The sequence below is a fragment of the Leishmania panamensis genome, assembly GCF_000755165.1.
Source record: "Leishmania panamensis strain MHOM/PA/94/PSC-1 chromosome 13 sequence".
Classification (NCBI taxonomy): Eukaryota; Euglenozoa; class Kinetoplastea; order Trypanosomatida; family Trypanosomatidae; genus Leishmania; species Leishmania panamensis.
Window position 1 is genome coordinate 436,768 of NC_025858.1, and position 22,453 is coordinate 459,220.

General features: G+C 59.2%; 5 protein-coding genes across 5 annotated transcripts, besides 1 other annotated feature; all 5 read right to left on the minus strand.

The window, feature by feature from the left end:
- Positions 1–1,419: 1,419 nt before the first annotated feature.
- LPMP_131200 (hypothetical protein) lies at positions 1,420–2,853 on the minus strand (the record flags this gene model as incomplete). Its single annotated transcript, XM_010698899.1, has 1 exon — positions 1,420–2,853. The coding sequence occupies one exon, from the start codon at positions 2,851–2,853 to the stop codon at positions 1,420–1,422; it is 1,434 nt and encodes a 477-aa protein (XP_010697201.1).
- Positions 2,854–3,804: 951 nt separating this feature from the next.
- Positions 3,805–7,698, minus strand: LPMP_131210 (hypothetical protein; the record flags this gene model as incomplete). The annotated part of the gene is made up of 1 exon (XM_010698900.1): positions 3,805–7,698. One exon carries the CDS (start codon positions 7,696–7,698, stop codon positions 3,805–3,807), a length of 3,894 nt encoding a protein of 1,297 aa, XP_010697202.1.
- Positions 7,699–9,473: 1,775 nt separating this feature from the next.
- On the minus strand, positions 9,474–12,983 carry LPMP_131220 (adenylate kinase, putative; the record flags this gene model as incomplete). The annotated part of the gene is made up of 1 exon (XM_010698901.1): positions 9,474–12,983. The coding sequence occupies one exon, from the start codon at positions 12,981–12,983 to the stop codon at positions 9,474–9,476; it is 3,510 nt and encodes a 1,169-aa protein (XP_010697203.1).
- Positions 12,984–14,551: 1,568 nt separating this feature from the next.
- On the minus strand, positions 14,552–17,065 carry LPMP_131230 (hypothetical protein; the record flags this gene model as incomplete). Its single annotated transcript, XM_010698902.1, has 1 exon — positions 14,552–17,065. The coding sequence occupies one exon, from the start codon at positions 17,063–17,065 to the stop codon at positions 14,552–14,554; it is 2,514 nt and encodes an 837-aa protein (XP_010697204.1).
- Positions 17,066–18,157: 1,092 nt separating this feature from the next.
- Positions 18,158–18,558: a repeat region.
- A 770-nt stretch (positions 18,559–19,328) lies between these two features.
- Positions 19,329–21,422, minus strand: LPMP_131240 (DNA-directed RNA polymerase III subunit, putative; the record flags this gene model as incomplete). Its single annotated transcript, XM_010698903.1, has 1 exon — positions 19,329–21,422. One exon carries the CDS (start codon positions 21,420–21,422, stop codon positions 19,329–19,331), a length of 2,094 nt encoding a protein of 697 aa, XP_010697205.1.
- Between the last annotated feature and the right edge of the window lie 1,031 nt (positions 21,423–22,453).

Consider the following 22,453-nt stretch of genomic DNA (forward strand, 5'->3'; position numbering starts at 1 on the left):
CGTGGAAGCAAAATGAAAGAATGCAGTGGGACCGATGATGATGCGGTGGTGGTGGTGGTGGTGGTAGCGAAGGAGGACGAGAGCGGAGGAGAGGAGGGGGAGGGGGAAGAGAGGAAGGCGAGCAAGAGCGAAAGAAAATCAGGCTTGGATGGTGCACAGTTACCCACACCTACACTGACGCACAAAAGCCCAGGCAAAAAGGTGCACACGCACACACTCAGTATGGTGAATGAAAGAGATGATTGATGTACATATACAACCATGCGCTGCGACCGGTCGATGAGGGGCCACACAAAGTGAAAGGTGGGACACGACGACTAGTGGTAGTGGTGGTGGGGAGAGGGCGTTGGCAAAAATGCCGCACTGTTTGAAGGCGAGAACCAAGGGGGGGGGAGGGTGGAAGCAGAGGAGGGCAGGGGATGAGCAGATATAGTGAGTGGACGAGCGGGTAAGAAGTGAAGTGGAAAAGACGTGCCACGGCAGGTGAAACACACACACACACACAAGCACGCGTACAGAGAGAGAAAACAAGGGGAAAGACAGAGGTGTAGGAATGAACAACAGAGGAGAGGTGTGTGGTAAAGACCCAAAGAGACGAGGAAATCGAGAGACATACCTTCTCAAGCACAGGCCCATGTGCTGGTGAACGTGAAGGTGAGTGGAGAGGAGGAGGAAGGTGCCGAGTGCACCGAGCCCTCCAGCCCCTCTCTTTTTTGTTGTTGTTGCTTGCCTGCTCACGCAGGGTGCGCCCTCCCCCCCTCTTCTCCCCGACACAGTTGTACGCTTGACGGCAGCTACAGCCGTCCACCACGGTCACTGCCACCATATATCCCTCGTGGTGGTGGTGGTTTTTGTTCCTTCGGTTTTTTTGTTCGTGGGGTGGGGTAGGGGGAGGGGGGGGGGCCTTCACCCACATCCAGAGAGCGAAGCGGAGGCAGCGACCTCTTTGTCCAACTCAGAGAGAGAGAGTGTGTGCACACACACACACACACACACACACAAGCGTATATCTTCGGCCACTGTGGTGCGGCTTTTTGTTTTTTTTCTTCCGCACCACAGCACAGAGATCGAGAGACAAGGGGAGGGGGAGGGGGAGACGAGGAAATGATACCCGCGGGGCGCCAAGAACATTGCAATTTGAGGGGAGGAGGGGCGGTTGCACTGGCAGCCACTACTTCGGCGAGTGCCATACGCACACACCCACACACACCCACAGCTCCTTCCTGTCTCTCTACCTCTCTCGCGTTACTCAAAGTGCAAAGCACTACAGAGAGAGAGAGAGAGAGAGCGAAGCACGCAACAAGAAGGTACACGCGTACTCACGTCAGCAGTCCCCGCCAAACAGAGGGGGCTGTTTCTCCTCGTCGCTCCTCTCTCTCGTCGTCTGTGCACCCTGGCTCATTCCCTTGCATGATTTCCCTAGAGGCCTACCAAGCGCAACGTGCTGCAGATGGCCTCAGCCCAACAGTACAAGTTGTACCGCGTGTTGGCGTCGTTGAGCACGAGCGGCCAGCAGGGATTGTCACCGCCTCGAGTGTTGCTGTCTGCATACGAGGTGACCAGGAACAGGATACCAGCATACGCCACGTCACCCATCAGCAGCGCCGCCATTTTCGCAACGGGTGAGGGGATTAGCCTCCTCGGCTGACGACATCGACGCCGGTTCGACAGCTCAGGTGTGCAGGGATCGACAGAATCTGCGGCACCTGTGTTGGCACTTGTAGAAAGTGGCGGAGTAGCAGCGGCTGCCGTTAGTGCTGTTGTCTTCGCCGTTGGGCTCGCAGACGATGACGCGGCGTACCACCGATGCATCGCTGCAATAGAGGTGCGCCGCGCTAGCCACCACAGCCCCATGGAGATGTGCGACGGCAAGCGCGGGAGCAGCGACACGATGAAGTAACCACGAGGCGAGAGTGAAGCCCAGACGCTGTCCGCCAGCGCGTGCGGTGACGCGGGTCCATCGCGCCACTCAAAATGCAGCGGCTGTGTAAATCCTGCAAGGCGCTGCCAGAGCGTCTGCAGGGCCCCCAGACGAGGAAACAGCCGCGACCACACACCAGCCGCCGAGACACTGAAGCTGTAAAGGCCGTAAGTGGAGTTGACGGCTGGAAATGGGGGCGCAGAGGTGGTGAAAAGCGGTGCCGTAGCAAGCGCGCTGAGGAGCGATGTCGGAGTCACATCCTTCGTGTTATCCGCCGTGGGCAGCGGACCGAAAGGAAGGACACAGTCAAGTGTCCGGCAGGTGGCATAGAGAACGGTAATGGACGCGACAGACACGAAGCAACTCGTGGTCGCGGCTCGCAACATGACCACGCCGTACTGACACACAGCAGTCCAGCTGCAGGTCCGCACAAATTGCACGTGAGGCGCGCGCTGCGCCGCCAACACCTGGTAGGCGAACGGCGAAACCACCCACGAGTGGCGACGACCAACACGGAGAGCAAACATCGAGGCCGACTGTTGTGACGGCGATCGTGGCGAGCCTGACCATAACACTGGTGCGTTACCACCAACGCCACCCCTTGCTTCCCTCGCGTCCGTCAAATTACTCTTGTAGGAGATGAGTATGCCGCCCTCCTCCGCCGAGTCGATCAGCGCGCCATTCGCCTCCGTTCCGTTAAAAAGCGCCTCACACTGTATCGAGTCCTTCGCTAGGTTCACCAGCTCCGCTCGGTACCGGTGCGCCACGATACGGGCCGCCTGGTAAACAATCGGCGTGGCGGCCAGTGCCACACCCACAGCCACCGCATGCCAGCGAAGAAGATGTTTCACATCGTGCAGAAACAGACTCGCCGCCTGCTGCGTCTGGCCTCCACCGTCGCCCACGCTGCAGGCAGTGACAGCGGCTTGCATGCCTCCCGTTACAGTGAGGAATTTCAGGAGTGAACGGTACAGGCGCGCGTGCCTGGGCGCCTCTTTGCTTGCAGAGGCGTGCGTGTGCGCGTGTGTGTGTGTGCGTGCGTGTGCGCACACGCTCATGCCAGTGTACCGACGGAAGGGGAGGAGGAGAGAATGACGTCGGGGTCGAAGGGAGCAATGCGCACCGAGAGGTGATGCGGTCCCATTTTTCAGAAATGAGAGAAAACAAGCGAAGGGAAGCAAGAGAGCAGAGAAAACGAGTGTGCGTGTGCGTGTGTGCGAGAGAGAGAGAGGTGCGCAAGGCCCGGAGAGTAAACGAAAATGACGGAAAGGAGGGGGCGCGAGCACAGGAGTGAGGAGGGGGTACCGCGAGGAGGTCGATGCTGAATAGTTCAGCAGTCGATGGAGCTGTGGGCGGTTTGGTAGAGGGGAGGGAACGCGAATTGCAGGCAAGGCAATAAAGCGTGCAAACGCCCACCAACTACAGATTCAGCAAGGAAGCCTCAACAGCGCCTACCGCTGACACGAACGCGTCCTGCTTTGTTGATGTTCTCTTGTTCTCGTAGTGGGGGGGGGGGAGGGGAAGGGAGAAGTCTTCATTGCCCCTTCCGCCGCCACCATACGCACAGATGCAAGCGTGTGTAGCAATCTCCCCCTCCCTCTCCCCCAAGCATGATTGCGAAGCAGAGCGAGAGAGACGTGCCCGAGATGCGCCTGTGCAATGTGGCAGAGGTGGGGGGGGGGTGCGCGGATTTCACATGATTGCCCCTCCTTCGTCCCTCGCGGATGGAGAGCTGCTGAAGAGTCGACTGCCCTGCCCCTCTCGCAGCGCGGTTGACAGGGAAGAAAAGGTCAGAGCATCACATGAGGGGGTGGCGCGGCCAGCAGTCGCACCAGCGAGAGAGAGGTCATTTGGTAGCGCAGGGGCAGCGGGGGTAGGGCTGGCTAGGGCGACCCTGTCCACGGTTCGTGAGTGCAGCCAGGTGCTGTCATGCTACCAGAAGGACTGTCGCCAATGGCCTCGCCGCCATGGTGCCCACCATCATCATCCTCGTTCCCAGGCGGGGGAACAAAGGGCGGCGGTGGCGGCGAAGCTCGAGCGTCCCCCGAAAGTCGAGTGGCCATGCGGCTCGACTTCGCAGACGTAGACGACGAAGACGACGACGATAAAGAAGTCCCCGAATGCCGTGAGGTGTGAGCGCTCGCGATGTCCACCGCGCGCACCTCCTCTAGTGTGTCGTGCGCCCGATGCATCATGCACGGGCTGTCGACACCCACCCACGTTGGAGCACTTGAGGTGGTGGCGGTAGTAGCTACAGTGGGGTGTGACGTGGGGACTGGTTGCGCCTTTTCAGCTATGCCGGGACTCGAACAAAGACCCCCTGGAGCCCACGCGGCGGCAGCATCATCAGCAGCGGCGAGGACGGAAGAAGAAAAGGCATGGTGACCATCGGTATTGTCAGCGACATTCGAGCGCAGTGCTTCACCATCGCCCACGTCAGCAAACTCCACCCTCCGCTCATAGGCCGAGGAAGAGACCGCTGAGGAAGCCGCAGTAGCGTCGAGATCAGTGTGGGTGGGTGCATTGCAGGACTGACGCGCGACTGGGTCTGCATCTCCATTTTCACCACCACCCCCTGTCGCACCTGTCTCGGAGCAAAGCGGCTCTTCAACAGTTACTGGCGAAACTGCTGCCTGGTTGACTGCGGTGTCCTCACAGACGCGGCCGTCGCCACGGTATGTGACTTCTGCGGCCTCTGCTGCGCTCGCCTTCATGGATGCCGCTTGAGCCACCTTCGGCAGTAGAGCCGCCGCCACGGCTGCGAGCGCGTCCTGCGATGCGGTCGTGTGCACCGGTGGAAGCGGTGATGGCGGCGGGGTCGTCGACGCGTGTTTCTCTGCGGTACTGTGCTCTACCCAAGGCCCACGTACTTCCTCTTCCACCCCGTACCTCACCAGGAGAGCGGAGGATGCGGAGGGCGGGTACCCGTGAGAAGATGCCGGACTTGGTTGCTGCCCGCTGCGCCGCGCCACCGTCAGTGCTCGCAGCTCAGCGTTCTTGGTCGTCCGCTGCGCCTCATCGGAGCGGATCTGCGCCACCACCGTCTGCGCCTCAGATCGAATAGCTTCCATAATGATGGCCAAGACATCATCCATGGCAACCAAGTCGCCGCTGCCGCTGCCGTCGGTGCTCCATGCCTCACGTGCTCCCTCGACATACGCACCCTCGTCCACTGTCCGCGATGATTGTGGGTCCCCAGCTCGTGCGCGCCGCTGGAGAGAGGAAAGCTGTAGCAGTTGCCCCTCCACCTGGCTGTACACGGCGTTTAGTGTTCGTTTGACGCGCTTGCACTGCTGCTGTGCCGTCTCCTCTGGTACACGAACGTCAGCGTTGACTTGAAGGTGCTGCAGTTTCTCGTTCAGCTCTGACAAGACGTCGATCTCCGCACGCAGCTGGCGTCGATCGCGCTCGTGGCGGAGCTTGGCATCCTGCAAGGCTGTCTGCAGCGCAATGACCTCCTGGCTCTGTGCCATTAGCTTCGCTCGCCACTGCGCCACTACCGACCCACCACCGCCGTTAGCGCCGCTGTCTTCCACCTCCAGCAGCGTCGCTTGACGGCCTTCTCGGTAGCCTGCGGCGTGACCGTCCGACCTGCCCGCGGCGTACCGCTCCATGCTCACACGCTCCAGCTCTTCGCGATGTCGCACATCACGCTCCACCAGCCGCAAACGCATCTGCTCCGCCTCTTCCTTCCGCTGCTGAGCCCATAGGTCTTGCTGCAGGTGCAGGTCCTTCTCCAACGCCTGAGCGCGGTCGGACGAGCGGCCCATCGCCTCCAGCGCTCGTTGGTAGCTTGCGTTCGCCTCCTCGTACTTGTGGCGGTAGAGCTCGATGCTGGCAAGAAGCTTCTCCCGGTCTTTCAGGGAATCCTCGACGGCGACCTCCTCCTGCGGCGCCAGCCCGACCACCCTCCGCATGACACGCTCCAACTCCGTGTTGTTGTGCTGTAGTTTTGCTTCAATGTCAAGGCGGTCGATCTTTTCGTAAAGGGAGCCGAGCTGCACCTGCACGCGAGTCAGTGCGCGCTCCATGTCCCCCCAGCCGTGTGATGGCCCCTGGTGTGATGTGTGGGCGTTCGGTAGCGGCTCATGTGGCTGCTGCTGCAGTAAGTGGAGGAGGAGCTGCTGGAGCAGCACGTCCGTGGACTGCGCGTTGGCAGTGCCAGGCACTTGCGACGGCGCTGCTGCAAGCGGTGGCTGTTCCCCCGCGGTGGCAGTGGCAGGTGCGGGAGGGGTAGGGTGCGGAAGCAGCGGTGCCAAGTCACTAGCAGCAGCCGGAGTCGATGGCCTCGGTGCGCCAATTGGGGATGAGGTGACCTCCAGACACGTCATGTACATCACTGCCGGGGTGTCGAGAGGGCGTTGGAGCGCGCCTCTGCCAGGACGGTCCGACCGGTGTGAGTCGGCTCGCGATGTCGGCTGCCGCATGCGCGTTTCTTCTGGCGTCAAGAAGACGAGTCGTGACTCACCCGCTTGCATGCCCACTAGCGCTGCTGCCGCCGCATCCCAGAGCGTCCCATCTGTGGCCGCCACAGCTCGTGGTGTCGACGGTAGTACTGATTCAATGCAGCTGCCTGGAAGACAGTAGAGGGACTGCTGGCTGACGCGACATAGCGCCCACGTTTGCCAGCAGATGGTCGCTGGCACGTCTGGGCGGACCACGTCCGGTGCTCCACCCATTGCCGCGGCCTCGGCCTTGTTAGTTTTGGAAAGCGGTGGAGCGGGCAGCGTGCGCACGGATGAAACAGGCGCCGACGTGGTGCCTTCACGATTAGCCAGCACCGCCGCGTACTGCGCGACAGTGTAGATCGAGACAAGAAAACGGCTCGCTTTGTCGCGATCTGGAAACATACACGTCCACCAGCACCTGCTGCTGCCCCCACCTCCTGCAGACCTCTGAGAGGAACTCTTTCGGCGGGCACCAGTGCAGCCGGCGTCGAAGAAGGTGAGGTACTGCGGCTGAGCAGCGTCTTGGCGCAGCTGCAGCGAGTCGCTAGCAAACACACCGTCGGTGGCGTCGAGAGCGACACGACAGAGCACCTGGCGGTTACTACTGACCAGCAATAACGTGGGACCGCAGGCCGCCACATTTGACGCAGCGCCAGCCCCTTGCTTCTCACGCAGGAGGTGTCGGCGCAAAGCGACTGACGGCGGTGAAGCAGCAGAGGTGGTGACTACGGAGGTAGGAGCAGAGGGCACACATAGTGCCAGGATACACGTGCCGCTGTACAGGGAGTCACGGTACGCTTGCACTACTGCATGCTCCGCTGTGATAAGCCCCGCTGCCGCCTCACCTGTGGCAGCCACGACCGCAGCGGCGACGCCGCTTGCAGCACCCGTGCTGCTGCTGCCCTCGTAATCGAACCGCGGGGCGAAGAAGGCAGGGATTTCTGTGGCCCCACTGCCAGTCACAACTGCAGCGCCGTTTGTAAGATTTCTGGCGGCAGTGTTCTCCATAGCTGAGGGCTGACTCGGAAAGCTGGCTTCTGTCGGCGTCGTCAATGGCGTAGGGCCCGCGCCGAAGAGCTGCGACAGGTTTCGACGAGTGGCTGTCACCTTGCTGGACTCAGGAAGCTGCACTGCGGCTGTGTTCATTCTGTCCCTGTCAACGCTCGAGGAGTAGCGCTGAGACGCCCTACCTGTAGAAACCGTATCCAACGCCAGTAGTGGGCCCAATGCGCCAGACATGCCTCGATCACCTGCACCTGCGCCCGCGACGCTGACGACATCAGCCACATCGTCGTCATTGTCGGACGAGAAAAGAGCCCACCGGTTCATTGCCCCCCTCCCCCTCCTCCCCTTTCTCTGCGACGCACACACACACGTGCGCAGACAACCACTGACGCACAACGGAGTCTCACGCCACCTCCGCGCTCGCACTTTTCTGCCTTTGCTATCGACTGCCCTGTGGGGGTTTCTCGTGCTTGCAGTGCAGCACCAAACACACACACACACGACTGCAGCCCTCTATCCAAAGGCAACAAGGGGGAGAAGAGAGGAAAAGCAGCACGAAATAAAAAAAAAAACGCTTCGAGTTGAGCGCTCTCGTGTGCGTGTGTGTGCGTGTGATGAGGGTGGCGGGTGAACAATGCTCTGCGCTCGATGGTCTGTGCTGATGCACCGAAGAGGCGTACCTTGAGGGAACAGGTGCGCAACGAGGCGCTGCGATAGATCAACCAGAGAGGGGGAAGGGAAAGGAGGAAGTGAGAAAGATACTGAGGCGTGTGTGTGTTTTTTTTTTTTTGGGGGTGGGGGGGTTGAACAGTTGCTAAACATATTGGGGTGCACCCGTGCATGCACAACGCAATCTGAGCGTGAGTGAATACATCCACACTTGCATGCGCTGGCACGCGCACACACCTTTACTCTCCCTGCTCGAGGCAATAGACGACAGCAGTGCCGGTGCCTTTGTGCGCCGCACATACGCGGAACCAGCAAAAAGCCGCGAACCAAGCGAGGACCGCAAGAGCGTTGGAGCTGTGCGCTATGAGTCCGCATCTTGTGCGAAGGACGAGGAGCGAAGGAATCGCTTGTGGCGCCTCGTCACATTTCACAGACGACACGAGGGACACCCTTCAACGCCTCGTGTGCAACGCGTGCCTGCCACGATAAGTGTGCACCCGCCCCCTCTCGTGTTTTTTTTTCATTTCATTTTGGGTTTCAGCTGAGGTGCTCGTGCTTTGCATCAACATGAGAGAGAGAGAGAGGGGGGGAGGGAGGGAGGGAAAACAGGAGGAGGGGTAGAAGATGACACACAGATTCCTCGCTCCTTGTATAGAAACCGAATGCACAGTCGAAGGGGGGGGGGTGGATCGTGAAGATCATAGTGGGACAGAAGAGACAGGAGAGAAGCTGAGCTGTCGACAACAACACACACCAGCGAAGGGAATGATAATATAAAAAAGGCGGAAGGGAGGGGGGTCGTGGTGTCCACACGGTGCCGTTCGTCCAAGCAGCGCGGATAATGAGCTGCAGTGCAGGAGGAGGAGGACGAGGGATTTTGGACGGCTGGAAAGTCGGAAGAAGCGGGACCTGCAGATGAATCTGCACCATTGCTCTTGTCCTCGACAACGGCACGACTACGAGCATCACTGCTGCTTGTTCTTGTGGCGGCGGTTGGGTTTGTCTTCGCTGTGTTGCTTCTCACGATACCACCCAGTCACCGCGTTCACCTTTGGGGAGGGGCACCCCACAGAGCCCCCCCCCCCAAAGGTGAGCGAGCAGCCCAGTCAAGCACTCCTCCTCGCCAACAACAACAGCAAAGAAAAACGAAACAAAGAAAGGCAGCGCCCCTGTCTACTTGTACATCGGGAAGAGAAGGAGGGACGACACACACACACGCACACGTGACCGCTCTTGTACATCAATAAGGTCAGCCCATCGAGCACCATCCACCATGGTGCACAACACCACCACCACGCGACGCCGTTGCGCCACCGCTTCCATCGAAGAAATGAGTGAACTCCCCTCCCTCCCTCCCTGCCTCCCCCAAAAAAAGAAGGCGAAAAAGGAGAGCACACCGATATGCGCCACCGAGGCGACAGCGGACGCGGTCAGAGATCGCAGAAGATGTCATCGTGTGGGTTGTTGCGAATGAGCCACTCCGCCAGGTAATCCACCGGGTCCGCTGGCCGCCTTGCACATACCTCCAAAAGACCCTTGTGCAGGAGGGGTAGCACGCGCTCCTGCAGGTAGTTCGCTATCGGCAGCTTGCGCGCCTCCAGCTCCGCCACGTCCGCCTTCTTCAGCTCAAGAAGTCGCTCCGCGGCTGCTGAGCGAGCCTCAGCTTCCTTCGCGCACTCCAGGGATTCGGCAGCCGCCTGGGTCGCCACCTGCTGAGCGTAGGCGTCCTCCTCCTCGGCCAAAAGACAACGCTGCCGCACAGCCTCGCGCTGGATCTCCTCCAGGTTCTTGCCAAAATTATGAGGACATCCGAGAATAACTTGCTCGAGCAGCTGCTCCGTGCAGCTGAGCTGCGGTGGTGCATACGCGGACGTGGGCGGCATCGGTGGCACAAGAGGCTCGTTGCCCTCGATGGACACCAAGTGCACCTCGGCGCGCCGTTCCGCGCCCGTAGTGCTGCCAGTGCTCAGCAGAGGCGCGGCAGTGGCAACCGCATTCTCCCAGTAGCTCAGCACCGAGTACGGCCTGTCAACGTACTCTCGCTTGTATGCCTGGAGAGCGTGGTGGAAGGCTTCAATGTCGACGGCGCGTGTGGCGTCGTTGTTGCCGCAGGCCGTCACAGCGCCCTCCTCCGACGCTGCCCCCATCGCCATAAGGCGGTTCAGCAGGTACGTGTTCGACGCTTGGAGCACAACGACGTGATTTGGCAGGCATGCATCGCTTGCCAGCTCCTTTGGCGGCGCCGCCTCCGCAGCGCCAGCTTCTTTGTCGTCGTGGCCGTCGTCTACAGCACCAGTACCAGCGATTGCAGCGGCATCGCCCTCGTTGGCGTAGCACGGCCGAAGCGCCTCTTCCTCCGTCAGCGGCAGCTGGAGCTGCGCATCCTCGCTGTCGCCAAACACGAGCCGCGCCAACTCCAACGTCATCGGCACCCCATCCAACACGAAACCCTGCACCCGGCAATCCGGCTGGGCAAGGCGCCAGCGCAGCATAAGGGCCTGGGCGCGGGGTTGGAACGGCGCATGCTGCAGAGCAGCTTTGAGCTGCAGAAGCTCCTCCTCCTCTTCCTCCCGCGTCTTCTGCGCATCCTTGTTTGTCTTCTTCTTCGCGTTGGCGCTCCCACCAGCGGCGGCGGCTTTCTTCTTCGGGTTTGCCTCTGGCGTCGGTGGCCGTGGGTGCAGCCGGAGCAACATCACGCGTTCCATCTCCGCAATCTTGCTAGTCCACGCGTGTACCTGCGGCTGCACTGCCCACCACTCCGACACAAACGCGTTGAGCTCTTCTTCCTCCGTCTGGGTAAGGGCCAGATCGGTTGCAAAGGCTTCGTCGTCGTTGTGGATCGCTACCGAGGCTACAAGGGTACCTGGGCCAGCTTCTGTCGGCGCGTCCCCTGGTCCACTGTAGCTGCTTGCGCGATTTACAGTGCTGCCGGGTAGGTGGTAGCTGCCACGACTCGCCAGGTCTGCGGCGTCAACTGCCTCCTGCTGGTTGTCGCCCGGAGGCGCCACTCTTCCACGAGCACCTACTAGGGTGACATCGCCACGTTCAGCCTGGGCATCCCACTCGCGTTGCTGCTGCGCCAGCAGGCGCCGCCGCTTCAGCCCGAGGCGGCGTGCCCGCTCGGCTTCTCGCACTGCGGCCTTCGTTGACTCCACGCGTGAGCGAAGTTCCTTCAAGGCGTTCGTGTAGTCGAGCACGACCGAGTCCAGCGATACGCACGGCAGGCGGTAGTAGTGCGCCACGCGCGTAGCGAGGTACGTCTTTCCAACTAGCGGGGGCCCAACAATGGCGATGCGATGCGGTTGGACGTGGCGGGCGGCGGTGAACTCGTCTGCCGTGGCGCAAAGATGGCGACGAATGCCACCCTCTGCAATCCATGTGTTCGGTAGCGGCAGCAGCTGTTGCTCGGAGGCGGCCGAGTCGAGCGGCACGGCCACCTCCTCGGCATCCTCGGTGCGCTCCATGATGATTCGCATTGTCTCCGGCTCGACACGCAGGTCGATAGTGAAGTGTTCCACATCTCGGTACAGTGGGTACGATGCTGGCGCGACGGGGTGCATGGCACACCGCCCACCAAACATGCGGTTCACGGCGGAGACGATGTCCTGCCAAGAGTTTTGGTTGCTCCCGTCGGTGGCGAAGAGGTAGCGCCGCTCAGGGAACGGCAGGGCGTCAGCGGGGCAGCAGAGCAGTTTGCGCACAAAGCAGGCAAGATCCTGCACGTGTACAAGTGGAACGCGCTGCCGGCCACTGCCGAAAATCGGCAGTGTCGCTGGGGTTGCCGCGTGCTCGTCTTGCTTCTTCTCTGACTCGGCAGACCAGGCCAGGCGGAAGAGAGGTTCGAGTAGGTCTTCCTCGCCTCCGTAGGGAAGGCCTCCGCAAATAACAAAGGTGTCCAACGGTAGGCCCTTCGCGTGATGTGCTGCTGCGACCGCCTTCTCGGCATCGCGCCAGTTCAGATACTGCAGATGCGGTACACGACGGTTGTACTGATCCTCCGTCAACACCTCTGCGCTAGCGTCAGATGCGACGGCGGCGCCGCCATCCGTGCCGGAGGGACGATTGCCATCACCACCCCCCTCCTCATCGTCGTTTTCTCCGCCGTCGCTACCGTTGCCCTCATCCCTGGCTGTGGTTTTGTCGCCACGCATCGCGTCCACTACGGCGTGCCGAGATCGATCCTGCGCCGTCGCAACAATGCGCTCCAGGAAACGTGGCGGAGGAGGGGGGTACGGAGTCTCGACGTCGTCCTCGTCATCCGCGCCAGGGCCGTCGTCCTCGTCATCTCCGTCGCCAGCAGCATTCTGCTCTTCTTCCAGCGACGGTGTGGCGTACCACGTCATGAGGCTGGAGAGCAGGACGAGGCGCTTTGGTTGCGGATAGGAGGGCTGCCTCTGCAGGAACTGCACCACCTCAAGCACTGTTTGAGCCTGCCGCAGCTCCAGCACGATCCAGTCACATGCGAGCAGTGCAGCACGCACGGCCACGGAGTCGAGGCGTGAAAAAAACGTACCGGCATCACACGATGTGAGCGGCGTGTCGTTGTCATTGGTGCGAGCCCCGGTAACAAGCACTCCTCCCGCAGCCGGGTCGCTGTCTGCAGCTCCGAGTACTCCAGACCCCTCTGGGGGCAGATCCATGTGGGCACAGGCACTATCACCGGGCATCCGGGTGGTGCAGCTCTCCTCCAAGACGTTCTTCTCTTCCTCGACGCCAACCGGAATCGCTGCTGCGCCGGCGGCGCCACCACCAGCGGCGCATGCCTTCGCCGCTTGCTTCTGCTGGGCAGGCGACGCAGCGGTGTTGAGCTGCACTGCGGCGGCCGTATCCCACGTGCAGCCGTATACGTGGTAGAGCGATGGGGACTGCTGAAACTGACGCAGCAGGCGCTTGCCGACAAAGGAGTCCACGTAGGACAGGAACACAGAGATGGGTGGCATCTCTCTCTCTCTCTCTCTGTGTTTTTCTCTCTATTCGAGGCGTGTGTGCTTTGTATTCGGGTATGTCAGCAGTGGGTGCTGAACGAATTTCTACCCTCTCTTGCGTCTGCCAAGTCTTCACTGTCTCACTCCCCCCCCTCTCTCTCTCTCTCTCACACACACACTTGGCAACAGTGAGGGCAAGCAATGGCAGCGAAAGAGAGAAAAAAACAAAGACAGCGACTACTGCAACGATGACCCACGGCACGGGAGACAGCAATGGGAGAGAGAGAGAGAGAGAAAGTGGACGAAGCGGGACAGAGAAGAGTATGCGCATGACGGGGTGAGCAGAGAATTGGGAGTGGCGAAGATGTTTTGAAAAAACAACAAAAAACAAAAGTGTAAGACACAGTCACTTACGTTTGCGCGTTCGAGTGAGAGAAGGAGACTGGGGGCGACACGTTGGCCTGCTGGTCGCCACTAACGCCTCTGCAATCATCGCTGCGAGTGGTCTGGCGGCCCCCCACCCCTCCACACACACACACACACACACACACGCACACGCGTCGGCTTCGTCACGCACTTGTGGAACTTTTGCAGAGGGAGTGCCGCATCGTTTCCCCTCTCGTCGCTCACTTGTTCATCTCGAAAGGTGAGTCCCTGAGACCCATCCAAAGAGACCCTTGAACTTCCAGTAAGACGGAGTAGGGGCCATGATGTGGAGGCGGGCCTCCACATCCACCGCCACGCGGCTGTGCCCCGCTCCGAATCTCCGGATCGTGTCAGTGCGTTGTTTCTCCATCTTTGCCTTCTTTTTCGTTGGAATGTATTTTACTCTTTACGAATAGCCCCCTCTTGTCCTCCACCAACCACCTCTACAAAACCCGCGTTCACCTCCCCATCACCGCCAACTACCATGTGCAGAGAGAGAGAGAGAGAGAGAGCGAGAGAGAGGGAGAGAGGGAGACCTAGGCACATGGGTGCCCATCAGCACATCCAATGCGCACTCACTCTACACGCACAACCCAAAAGGAGAGAAAAACCTGAAGAGAGACGAAGAGAACAGAGAAAAGCGCTACCACAACAAACAACGGGGGAAAAGGGGAGGGAGGGAGAGCCGCGTGATTACGCCATCAAGCCTCCCCCTTCCCTCCCCTTCTCCTCTGCCTGCATCCTGCATCTCAGACAGAACGGCGTTCTTCAGAATCACAGTCACGGCTGCGAAAGGGAGAACACGCATGAGGCAAGGTAATCGCAAAGTTTTCCTCATGCCGCGCCTGGTGTAGTACCCGGACCCACATGGGCTTCACCACGCACAACACCCCCTTTCCCTCATGAGGGCGTGGAGGGCAGAAAACGAGAAATCGAGGCAGCAAAAGTGAGGCGGCAGCGGCGGCGACAAAACGCCTATGCTGGACCGACTCCACCCTGTCAGCGGCGCTCACTTGAGTCGCGTAGAACAACGAGAGCAACAGGCAGAAAGACTCAAGGCCACACGCCAAGATGTTGGGTTGAGGGGCGCAGGTCGTAGTGAAGTGGGACGAGGAACGGACGAAGGCACAAAGCGTCGTGCCTCGGCGCTTCCGGGTTTATTCATCCATCAGAAGCTGAGAGATGAGCTTGTGCACAAGGCGCTCCTTGTTGCGGCTCTTGCGATCCAGCTGCTCACGGGGTATGCCCTCTAGCGCCTCCAGCACGGTCGACAGTTCGCGCTTCACAATATCGTAGACGGCAGCTTGCTGTGCATCCTTCTGTGCCTGCAGCCGGATCGTGCGCAGCCAGTCGTCCCACTCCACGTAGAAGTCGGACAACAGCTGCAGACGCAACGGTACCGTACCGGACTGCAGTGGCATCTCGAAGGTGAGCTGTAGGCAAAGACTGAGGAAGAGCGGCAGCGTCAGTGTCTTAGGTGACGTGAGTACCGCCTGTTTCTCCCGGCACAGCTCATTCTCCAAAAATGTCAGTAGAATGCCGATGTCGTTGGAAGCGAGGATTGTGGTGAGGGCACCCTTCCAATCCCCCTCCTTGGCCTGCTCTACCGCCCGTGCCAAGATGGCATCCGGGCTCGGTGGCGTCGCCGCACCCTCGGCAGCCTTGCAGGACAGTTGGCACTGTGAGAGCGCTACCTTCAACTCTTTCATCTCCCCATTCATGGAACGCAGCGATGAGCTCAGTTTCTGACGGAAGGCCTCGACCTGGGCAAGGCACGTCGCGGTCTGCGCCGACGAGGCTTCCAAAGTAGTGCGATTCAGCTCCTGGAACCGCTTCGTTGTGGCACCGATGCGCGTGATACTCGCATTGACGACGCGACGGTACTCTTGTACTGACTGCAGCGAGTTGAAGTCTCCTGTGACGTGGGCAGGAATCTCTAACTTGCTCGCTTCGTTGGCCGTCCGCTCCACGGAAAGACGGAGCTGTTTGCCGAGGAGGGCCTTGAGTGCCGCCGAGGCCGCTGCTGCGCTGCCGCCCTGCACCTCCTGCACAAAATTGCGGATACTCAAAATAAGCTCGCGCTCCCCGGTCGTTAGCACGCCGTACTCGCTATCAACAGCCCCCGCAGTGTCTACAGACGCAGGTGTCGCATGCGGCTTCGTGGTTGCCGTGGATGCTGCAGTGGTGGAATTTTTCTCGAGGCGCGCGCGGTTGCGGATAGCGAAGGTGCGGCCGCTGTTCTGCGCCTCCGTGCGGTAGCGTGAGTCTTGCAGCAACCGCATCGTATCTGATGCACTCTTCTGCATATCGACAAGGTCGGCATCGATCACCTTGACTTGCTCGCAGAACTTCTGCGCCTGCGATCGAACGATGGATGCGACAGCCGTCTCCGACAGGCTGCTCGTCTTGATTTCGCCCGTAAGCGAGGACGAGACGGCGGTGATCGGGGTCAGGGCCGCGCCGGCGGCACCTGAGCCAGCCGATGCACTCGACACGTCGCGACCAGCACCAGCACCGCCAGTCGCGAGGGACGGGAACCAGTTGGCCACAGAGTCGCCCCTCGCTACGGACAAGTTCGACGCACCTGCGAGGCGGCTGGAGTTGGGCATCGACTGCACAAAGCCGGTTTCTGTGCGAATTGTGATGAAGAGCTCGTAGCTGACGGACTTGCTCTGCGCGCTCTCTGTGACCTTGCCAACGGACGTTGTCGAGCACAGCGCTGGTCCTGCCATGCGCCAGGACGTCATCCGGTACGCCTTGAAGAGGGTGTGGTGGGTCTCGATCACCACCGCGTACGGCCTCGTGCGAGAGCAGAGCGTGATGTACTCCTCGTCAGCAGTGATGCTGATGTCGTACTCCTCCCTCAGCTCATCTTTGTAGGAGAGGTTCAGCTGCTGCTTGAGCGCGAACTTCTGGGTGTCACTCTGATAGGCCCAGAAGCGAATCTCACGATTGCCCTGCGCCGCCGTCACGACGAGCAGTTCTTTGCCAGACTCCTCGGAGAAGGCATGGTGCTGGAAGAAGCAGGCAAAGGTTGGCGCAGTGTCTTCATGCGGCTCCCAGACACGCCCCAGAACGCTCTTGCGGGTGCGAGTCGAGATGAGGTCGAGGTGGGTCGACTTGGCCGGCACGAGGAGCAGTTGAGCTGCCTGATGGTAATCGATAACGGGGTACCTTACCGTCGTCTTTGGGGTGAGAGGAATCTTGCTCTTGATGAGGCCAGTAGACTCTTCCACCTCCATCACGTTCTGCTGGCCGAGCACGTAGAGCCGCTGCGTCTCGCCGGCAGTCGAGGCGTAGCCCTCCTCGTCCAGTTTCGATTCCACCAGCGAGACGGAGATGTCGCCGTTCGCCTGCGTGGTGGGGCAAATGATGGCCAAGTCCTTCCCGCCCACAGCGTAGAAGAGAGTCGGATGGCCGGTAATCTTCTCTGTCGATACGAGGTTCGCGACTGCGGCGACTTTGATGGTCGTGTCATTGTGCTTCCCGTGGCGGTTCAGCACCCGCAGCATGTTGGTTTGCTTGACGTTCATGCAGAGCAGGCGTCGGTGGCTTGCCAGTATCGGCTTTGTGCCAGCAGTGAAGTTGGCAGACGACGTTTTGCTAAGGATGACATCGGACTTGCAAGGGAGTATATCCGCATCGCTCGTAACATGGTTCACGCAGTCCATGGTTTGCGATATCTCCGCAGGTCTGTGGGAGGGGATGGCGAGCGATTACAAAAGAAAAGAGACGAAGAGAAAGAGGCAAAACAAGACAGAGGTGAAAGGGCTCGTCACTCAAGTCACAGCGCTGAACTGGAGGGAGGGCGTTGTCGTAGCGGCGATGTGAGTGGAATTATCGCACTGGCCGCTGCCGCCGCCGCTGCTGCTCGACGAGTACCGCGAGAACAGAATAAAAAGCCAAACAAAAAAGCAAACAGCGAGAAGAATCTGCCAAGAAACGGTGGTAGGAAGGCCCCACTTGGAGACGTACAGGTCCACTAGTAAAAGCAACACCAACACACTACTGGGGCGGTACAGTGGGATACAACAATAGGAGGAGGAGGAGGAGTGTGGTGCGGCGTGGGGGTGGCGGACTCGCACACACGCAAATACAGCGAGAGAAAGGAAGAGAGACAGAAGGGGGGAGTGGCAGCCTGACACACTCTTTTTTTTTCCTTATTCTTCGGAACGTCGATATGCGGGACGGAGAGACAGCCCTGGCGTCAACACTTCTGTCCACCACAACTCGCAAAATGGGTCTAGCACGCCACAGAGGGAGAGCACACACACACACGCGCGCGCGCACACTAAAGACCACCACCACAGCAAGCTAAAAGAATTCTCTGAAAAATGACTGGCAGCAAGTTCGAGACACACGCACACACGCCAAGAGCGCGGGGGAGGGGAGGGGAGGAAAGGAAAGGAAACAACTGATCAAAATTAACGAGGGGGTGAGGGCACAACTTACAGACGCGGATACTCAGCGAAGGATTGACAAGCGCGCACACACCCAAAAACAAACGAGAGGTGAAGAATCGGTAGCGGGAAGAAGGTGGAGCGAGAGAGATGGTAAAGGCGCGGAAGAGTGGCGCCAGTGTCACCGTATGTCTGCCGTTGAAGCCAACGAGGGCAGAGCGCACAATCAAAAAGAATGTGAGCAATCGAGGGAGCCGAAAAGAGAGAACAGCTTCAATCGAGCGAGGGCGTCGAACCTGGGAAGAGATGTGCAGGCACACACACACCGCCAAAACAGCGCACTGGCCTATTTTTCATTGTTTGTTTTTCTTTCAACACATTCATTTGTTTCCATATCACACGTGAGTTCAACTCCGCTCTACCCCCTGGCCTGTCACGGGGCCCATCGCGTGGTGCGAAGCAGCCGCAGACACACGCGTTACAGCAATGCGCCGCCTCAGTCACCGGAGCACGCCCCCCTCCTTCCCTCGCCTCGCACACCACCCACACCCGCCTCGCAGGTTTCTCTGACGCAACGCCACCTAGCACCTGACCGCCGGCGTCAGTAGCGATACATCGTTCGCACCTCCTCTACGCCGTAGGGGCTTGACCCTGGCCGCGCCAGAGGTGGTTTGGCACTGGTAGGGGGATAGGGGGACTGCTTGGCTTCCTCGGGAGTGTGTGTGTGTGTGAAGTCTGTGATACCACGCACGGAGGTGTCCCCCTTTTCCTCGCCAGCAAGAGCGCTGGCTAATGTGGCGCTTTAAAACGTGACCTCGTCTTCCTCTGCCTTCAACCGTCGCCACACACACACACACACCAGCACTCTGCCTTTCTTTGTTATTATTCATTGCGGCACTGCTCCCCCCTCTGTTCTCTGGTCAGGCGATGCGAAGGGTAGCCTCAGCAAACGCCCTTCCATGCGCGTGTGGATGTCTTGCAGGTGTTGGGGCACATTGGTATACCTTGTGCCTTCTCCACGGGAATTTTTGCTGCCTTTCCTCTCTTTTTTCTCGCTGCGTCCTCGCTGTGTGTGTGTGAAACACCTCCCGGTAAAACAACAACAACAAACGAGAAGAAGAGGAGGGGGGTGGGCGGAGGAAGGAAGAGGGCAGGCGCCCAACCAGCAAGGCAGTCACGCAGCCCCCCTTCCCAGTCTACGGGAAAAGGAAACACATGAACAAAAACAAAGCCAAACAAACAAACCAACGAAGAAGCGACCACGTCTCTCTCTCTCTCTTTTGTTGTTGGTTTCTTCCCGGCATTGCTGGGCAAGTGGGAAGCGGATGGCTGACTCGACGCATGAATAAGCGCTGTGCCATCGCACCGCCTTGGTAACAGTAGCCAAAATTGACGTAGACGTAAAGATGGGGCCAGAGGAGGAGCAGGTCAAGGGGTAAGTACGGAGAGGAGGAGGTCTGCTTCCCCTTCCCTTCCCTCTTTCGCCTCTCTTCACGCATCTCTCGCCATTTATTCTTTCCTCGCCTTGCCGTGGTTATTCGTTCATCAAGTTACCTCCTTTGATGTGCCAGAGTCGACCTCCCGCCTTGAACTCCGCCACCTCCGCCACAACGCGCTGCACCACAGCCTCCAATGGGTCAGACACACTACCGGCGCGACCGCGCAGTGCGGCAGATTCCGGCGGAGACGTCAATCCACGCGCCCACACCACCTCCTCCAATCGCTTCATGAGCGCCGCCATCTCAAATTGGCGCAGCTCCAGCACCACATAGAGAATGGCCGGCCGGTAGTAATCCACGAGGGGTTCCCCGGCAGACTTGAGGATCCACGTAGCGTCCGTGAACTTGTCCAGGCACTGTTGCAGCGCCGTGCTCAGCATTGCCTTAGTCGCGTGAGGGTAGCGCGCTTCCTGCGTCTTGATCACGAGGTCCTTCACCCGCTGTTTGTTGATGACGCCGTGCTCTGCAAACAGCTCGCGGATGTACTGCCGAATGGGTGCAATATCAGCGTCCTTGAAACTCAACTCCATACCTGAGACAGGGGAACTAAAAGGTGAAGCAGATGTGTTCACACTGCTTCCAGGGTGACCACTCGCCATGGAACTTGTCTGAGAGGCGAAGGACTGTAGTGTGCTTGCACCGCCATAGGGGAACGTTGCACCTGCCGCCATGCTCGTTGTAGGCGGTGTGCCGCGCGGACGTAGACACAGTTGCGGCACAGGTCGGCCTGCGTTGATGTAAGGGATGTGCGCCATTACTTGTGTGCAACGCCGACGCCATGCCTCGTGTTGACTGGCCTCCTCGGCCGCAAAAGTCGTTTTGAAATCACGGAGGTTTGCCTCGCGGGCGGCGCGATCGGCAGGGACGCACTTGAGCCGCCAGCGACGCTTGGATGGATCGGGCTCTTCTGTGTTCAGCACCGCCACTGTTGCGAGAATCTCCTTGATCGAGCGCCGCGCCTCGGATGTTGTGATTAGGGCATTTAAGTCCGACCGCGCTACGCTACCATCCTCACTTTGGTAGAAGCGAGCCAAAATAACCTCGCGCAGGGCCGCGACACATCCACGGAACTGATCACAGTACCGACTGACCCACACACCGTGCAGCCACACAGCACACGACTTCAACGCCTCGACCAGCTGCGCCTCCGGTACAGCTGCCATTGTCCTCACCACCTCGTTCGATGTGTAGGGTACCACGATGCTCTGAAGCATCCGGAGCGTGAGGATGTGGCAGCGCTGAAGCACTTGACTGGTCTGCTCAGCGACAGATTTGCGGTTTGCAAAGCGGTGAATGATCATCGATGGGTGCGCCTCGTCGCCGCCGGAAATGCCGCCAGATTGAAGAATTTCTGGAGGGAAAAGACTGTTTGCCACTTCGGCTGGCTCCGAGGCCATGCTTGGGCTATCAATGATCTTCTCGAGAGTGGACGAGCGCAGTCGAGACCGCATTGCCGCGCTCTCAACAGAGTCGTCACGGAAGAACTGTATTTCTTGTGCAGTTTCAGCTTCCTCGTTCAAGACACGGCTGCGTTGGCGTCGCAGTTCACGTTGGATGCGATCCGCTGCCGCATATCCCGACATGGCGGAGGAGTTGGCCTGGCTGCAGAACGCCTCCATGACACGAACGGCACCGGTGGAGGACTCGGGAATGCTCAGTGCTGGGGTGAACTGCTGAATTGTCGAAACCGGGGTGAGATGGATTCCCTCGGGTGTGATGTAGCCCACAACGTAGTTCGACTGCGGCAAAAAGGGCTGCGACTGCAGCGTGTAGTGGAAGGTGTGGTGACGCTGAAGCTCCATCTGACTCAGCATATTTGGGGCGGACTCCTGCAATCGCCGGAATGAGTGAGAGCCAAATGTGTCTAGGGAGCACTTCATCGTTAGGCGCGAGCCTGATTGGAGTACCGGGGAACCCTTTCCGTGTGCCCGTGAGGCCTCATTTTCGTCAGCTAGCAGTCCGCCGGTGATGAACAGCTTGACTTCTGTTGCCTCGTACGGCCGCTGCCTACGGCGCAGCGGGTACTGAAAAATGTGAGCCTGATGTACAAGAGCCGATGAGGCGTAAACGTTGAAGGATGCTAAAACCTCGTCATCCTCGATGCTAGCGGGGCGGGTGCCAAAGCTCATTGCATTGCTGAGTTTTTTTCTCTCTTCTTCTTCCGTTTCCCGGCGGTGTCCGCAGCAAAGTCGTTTAGGTTTCCACACGCGGATGGCTCAGTAGTGAAATGACGCTCATTCTTTTACTTTCGTTGTCGTCGCAATTTTTTTGGGGGGGGGCAGAGAAGGGGGTGGTGGTGGTGGTGGTGGGGAAATGAAGATGTGAAAGGGAGAAAATCACGGCTTTGACATCGTAAGAAAAGAGGCCAATGAAATACTCCCAGAGAGCGAGAAATAAAAAGTTTCCTCTGCTACTCTCAATCACGGAGACCTCTTCCGGTGACAAGGCAAGTCACGCTAAGAAGGAAAAGCAGCGAGTTCCGTTTCTCCCCAGAACAGAGCGAGACAGCCTTTCGGACTTCTAAGAATGCTCTTCTTCTCACTTTGAATCTTTTTGTTTGTTCCTGCTCCAAGCCACTGACGCAACCATCATATTCTCCCGTAGCACGAAAGGCTGAGCCGCGGCAACGTGTCCTTCTTTTTTCTGTCTCGCGCAGCCATAATCTCAGCAAGAGACGCTCTCCAGTGTACACTAAACAGAGCAGAGATGCCGTACCGCTCACCTTGAGAACGCGAACACACTCTTCTGCATACCAACTCAGCATCTTTGCAGCCTGTAACCTCAGCTGTTTGGGCCCATCTGAGAAGCGACACCTCAAATCAAACAGAGCGCGAGCTACGTTGCTCGTGTGTGTAGGAGCCGTGATGCGTCGTGAAACAAGAACACGGAGAAGAGGCTAAGCCGCCCTTCCGTGCAATTCTAACCCGCCAATTTTTTTTTGCTAGCCAAATACAAATCGCGAGTAGGCCCCTCCCCTCCTCCTCCCCCCGCCCCTATAAAAAAAAAAGGGGCGCGGAAAAGAAAGAAAAAAAAAAGGAATTCGTAAAAAGATCGAAAGGGGCTCTCTTGAAGAGGCAAAGAGCCCAAAGTTGATTCCACAGCGCCGCCACCGCTCCGGTGCACCCCAAGCGAACCCCGCCCCCCGCCCTCTTCGCTTCCT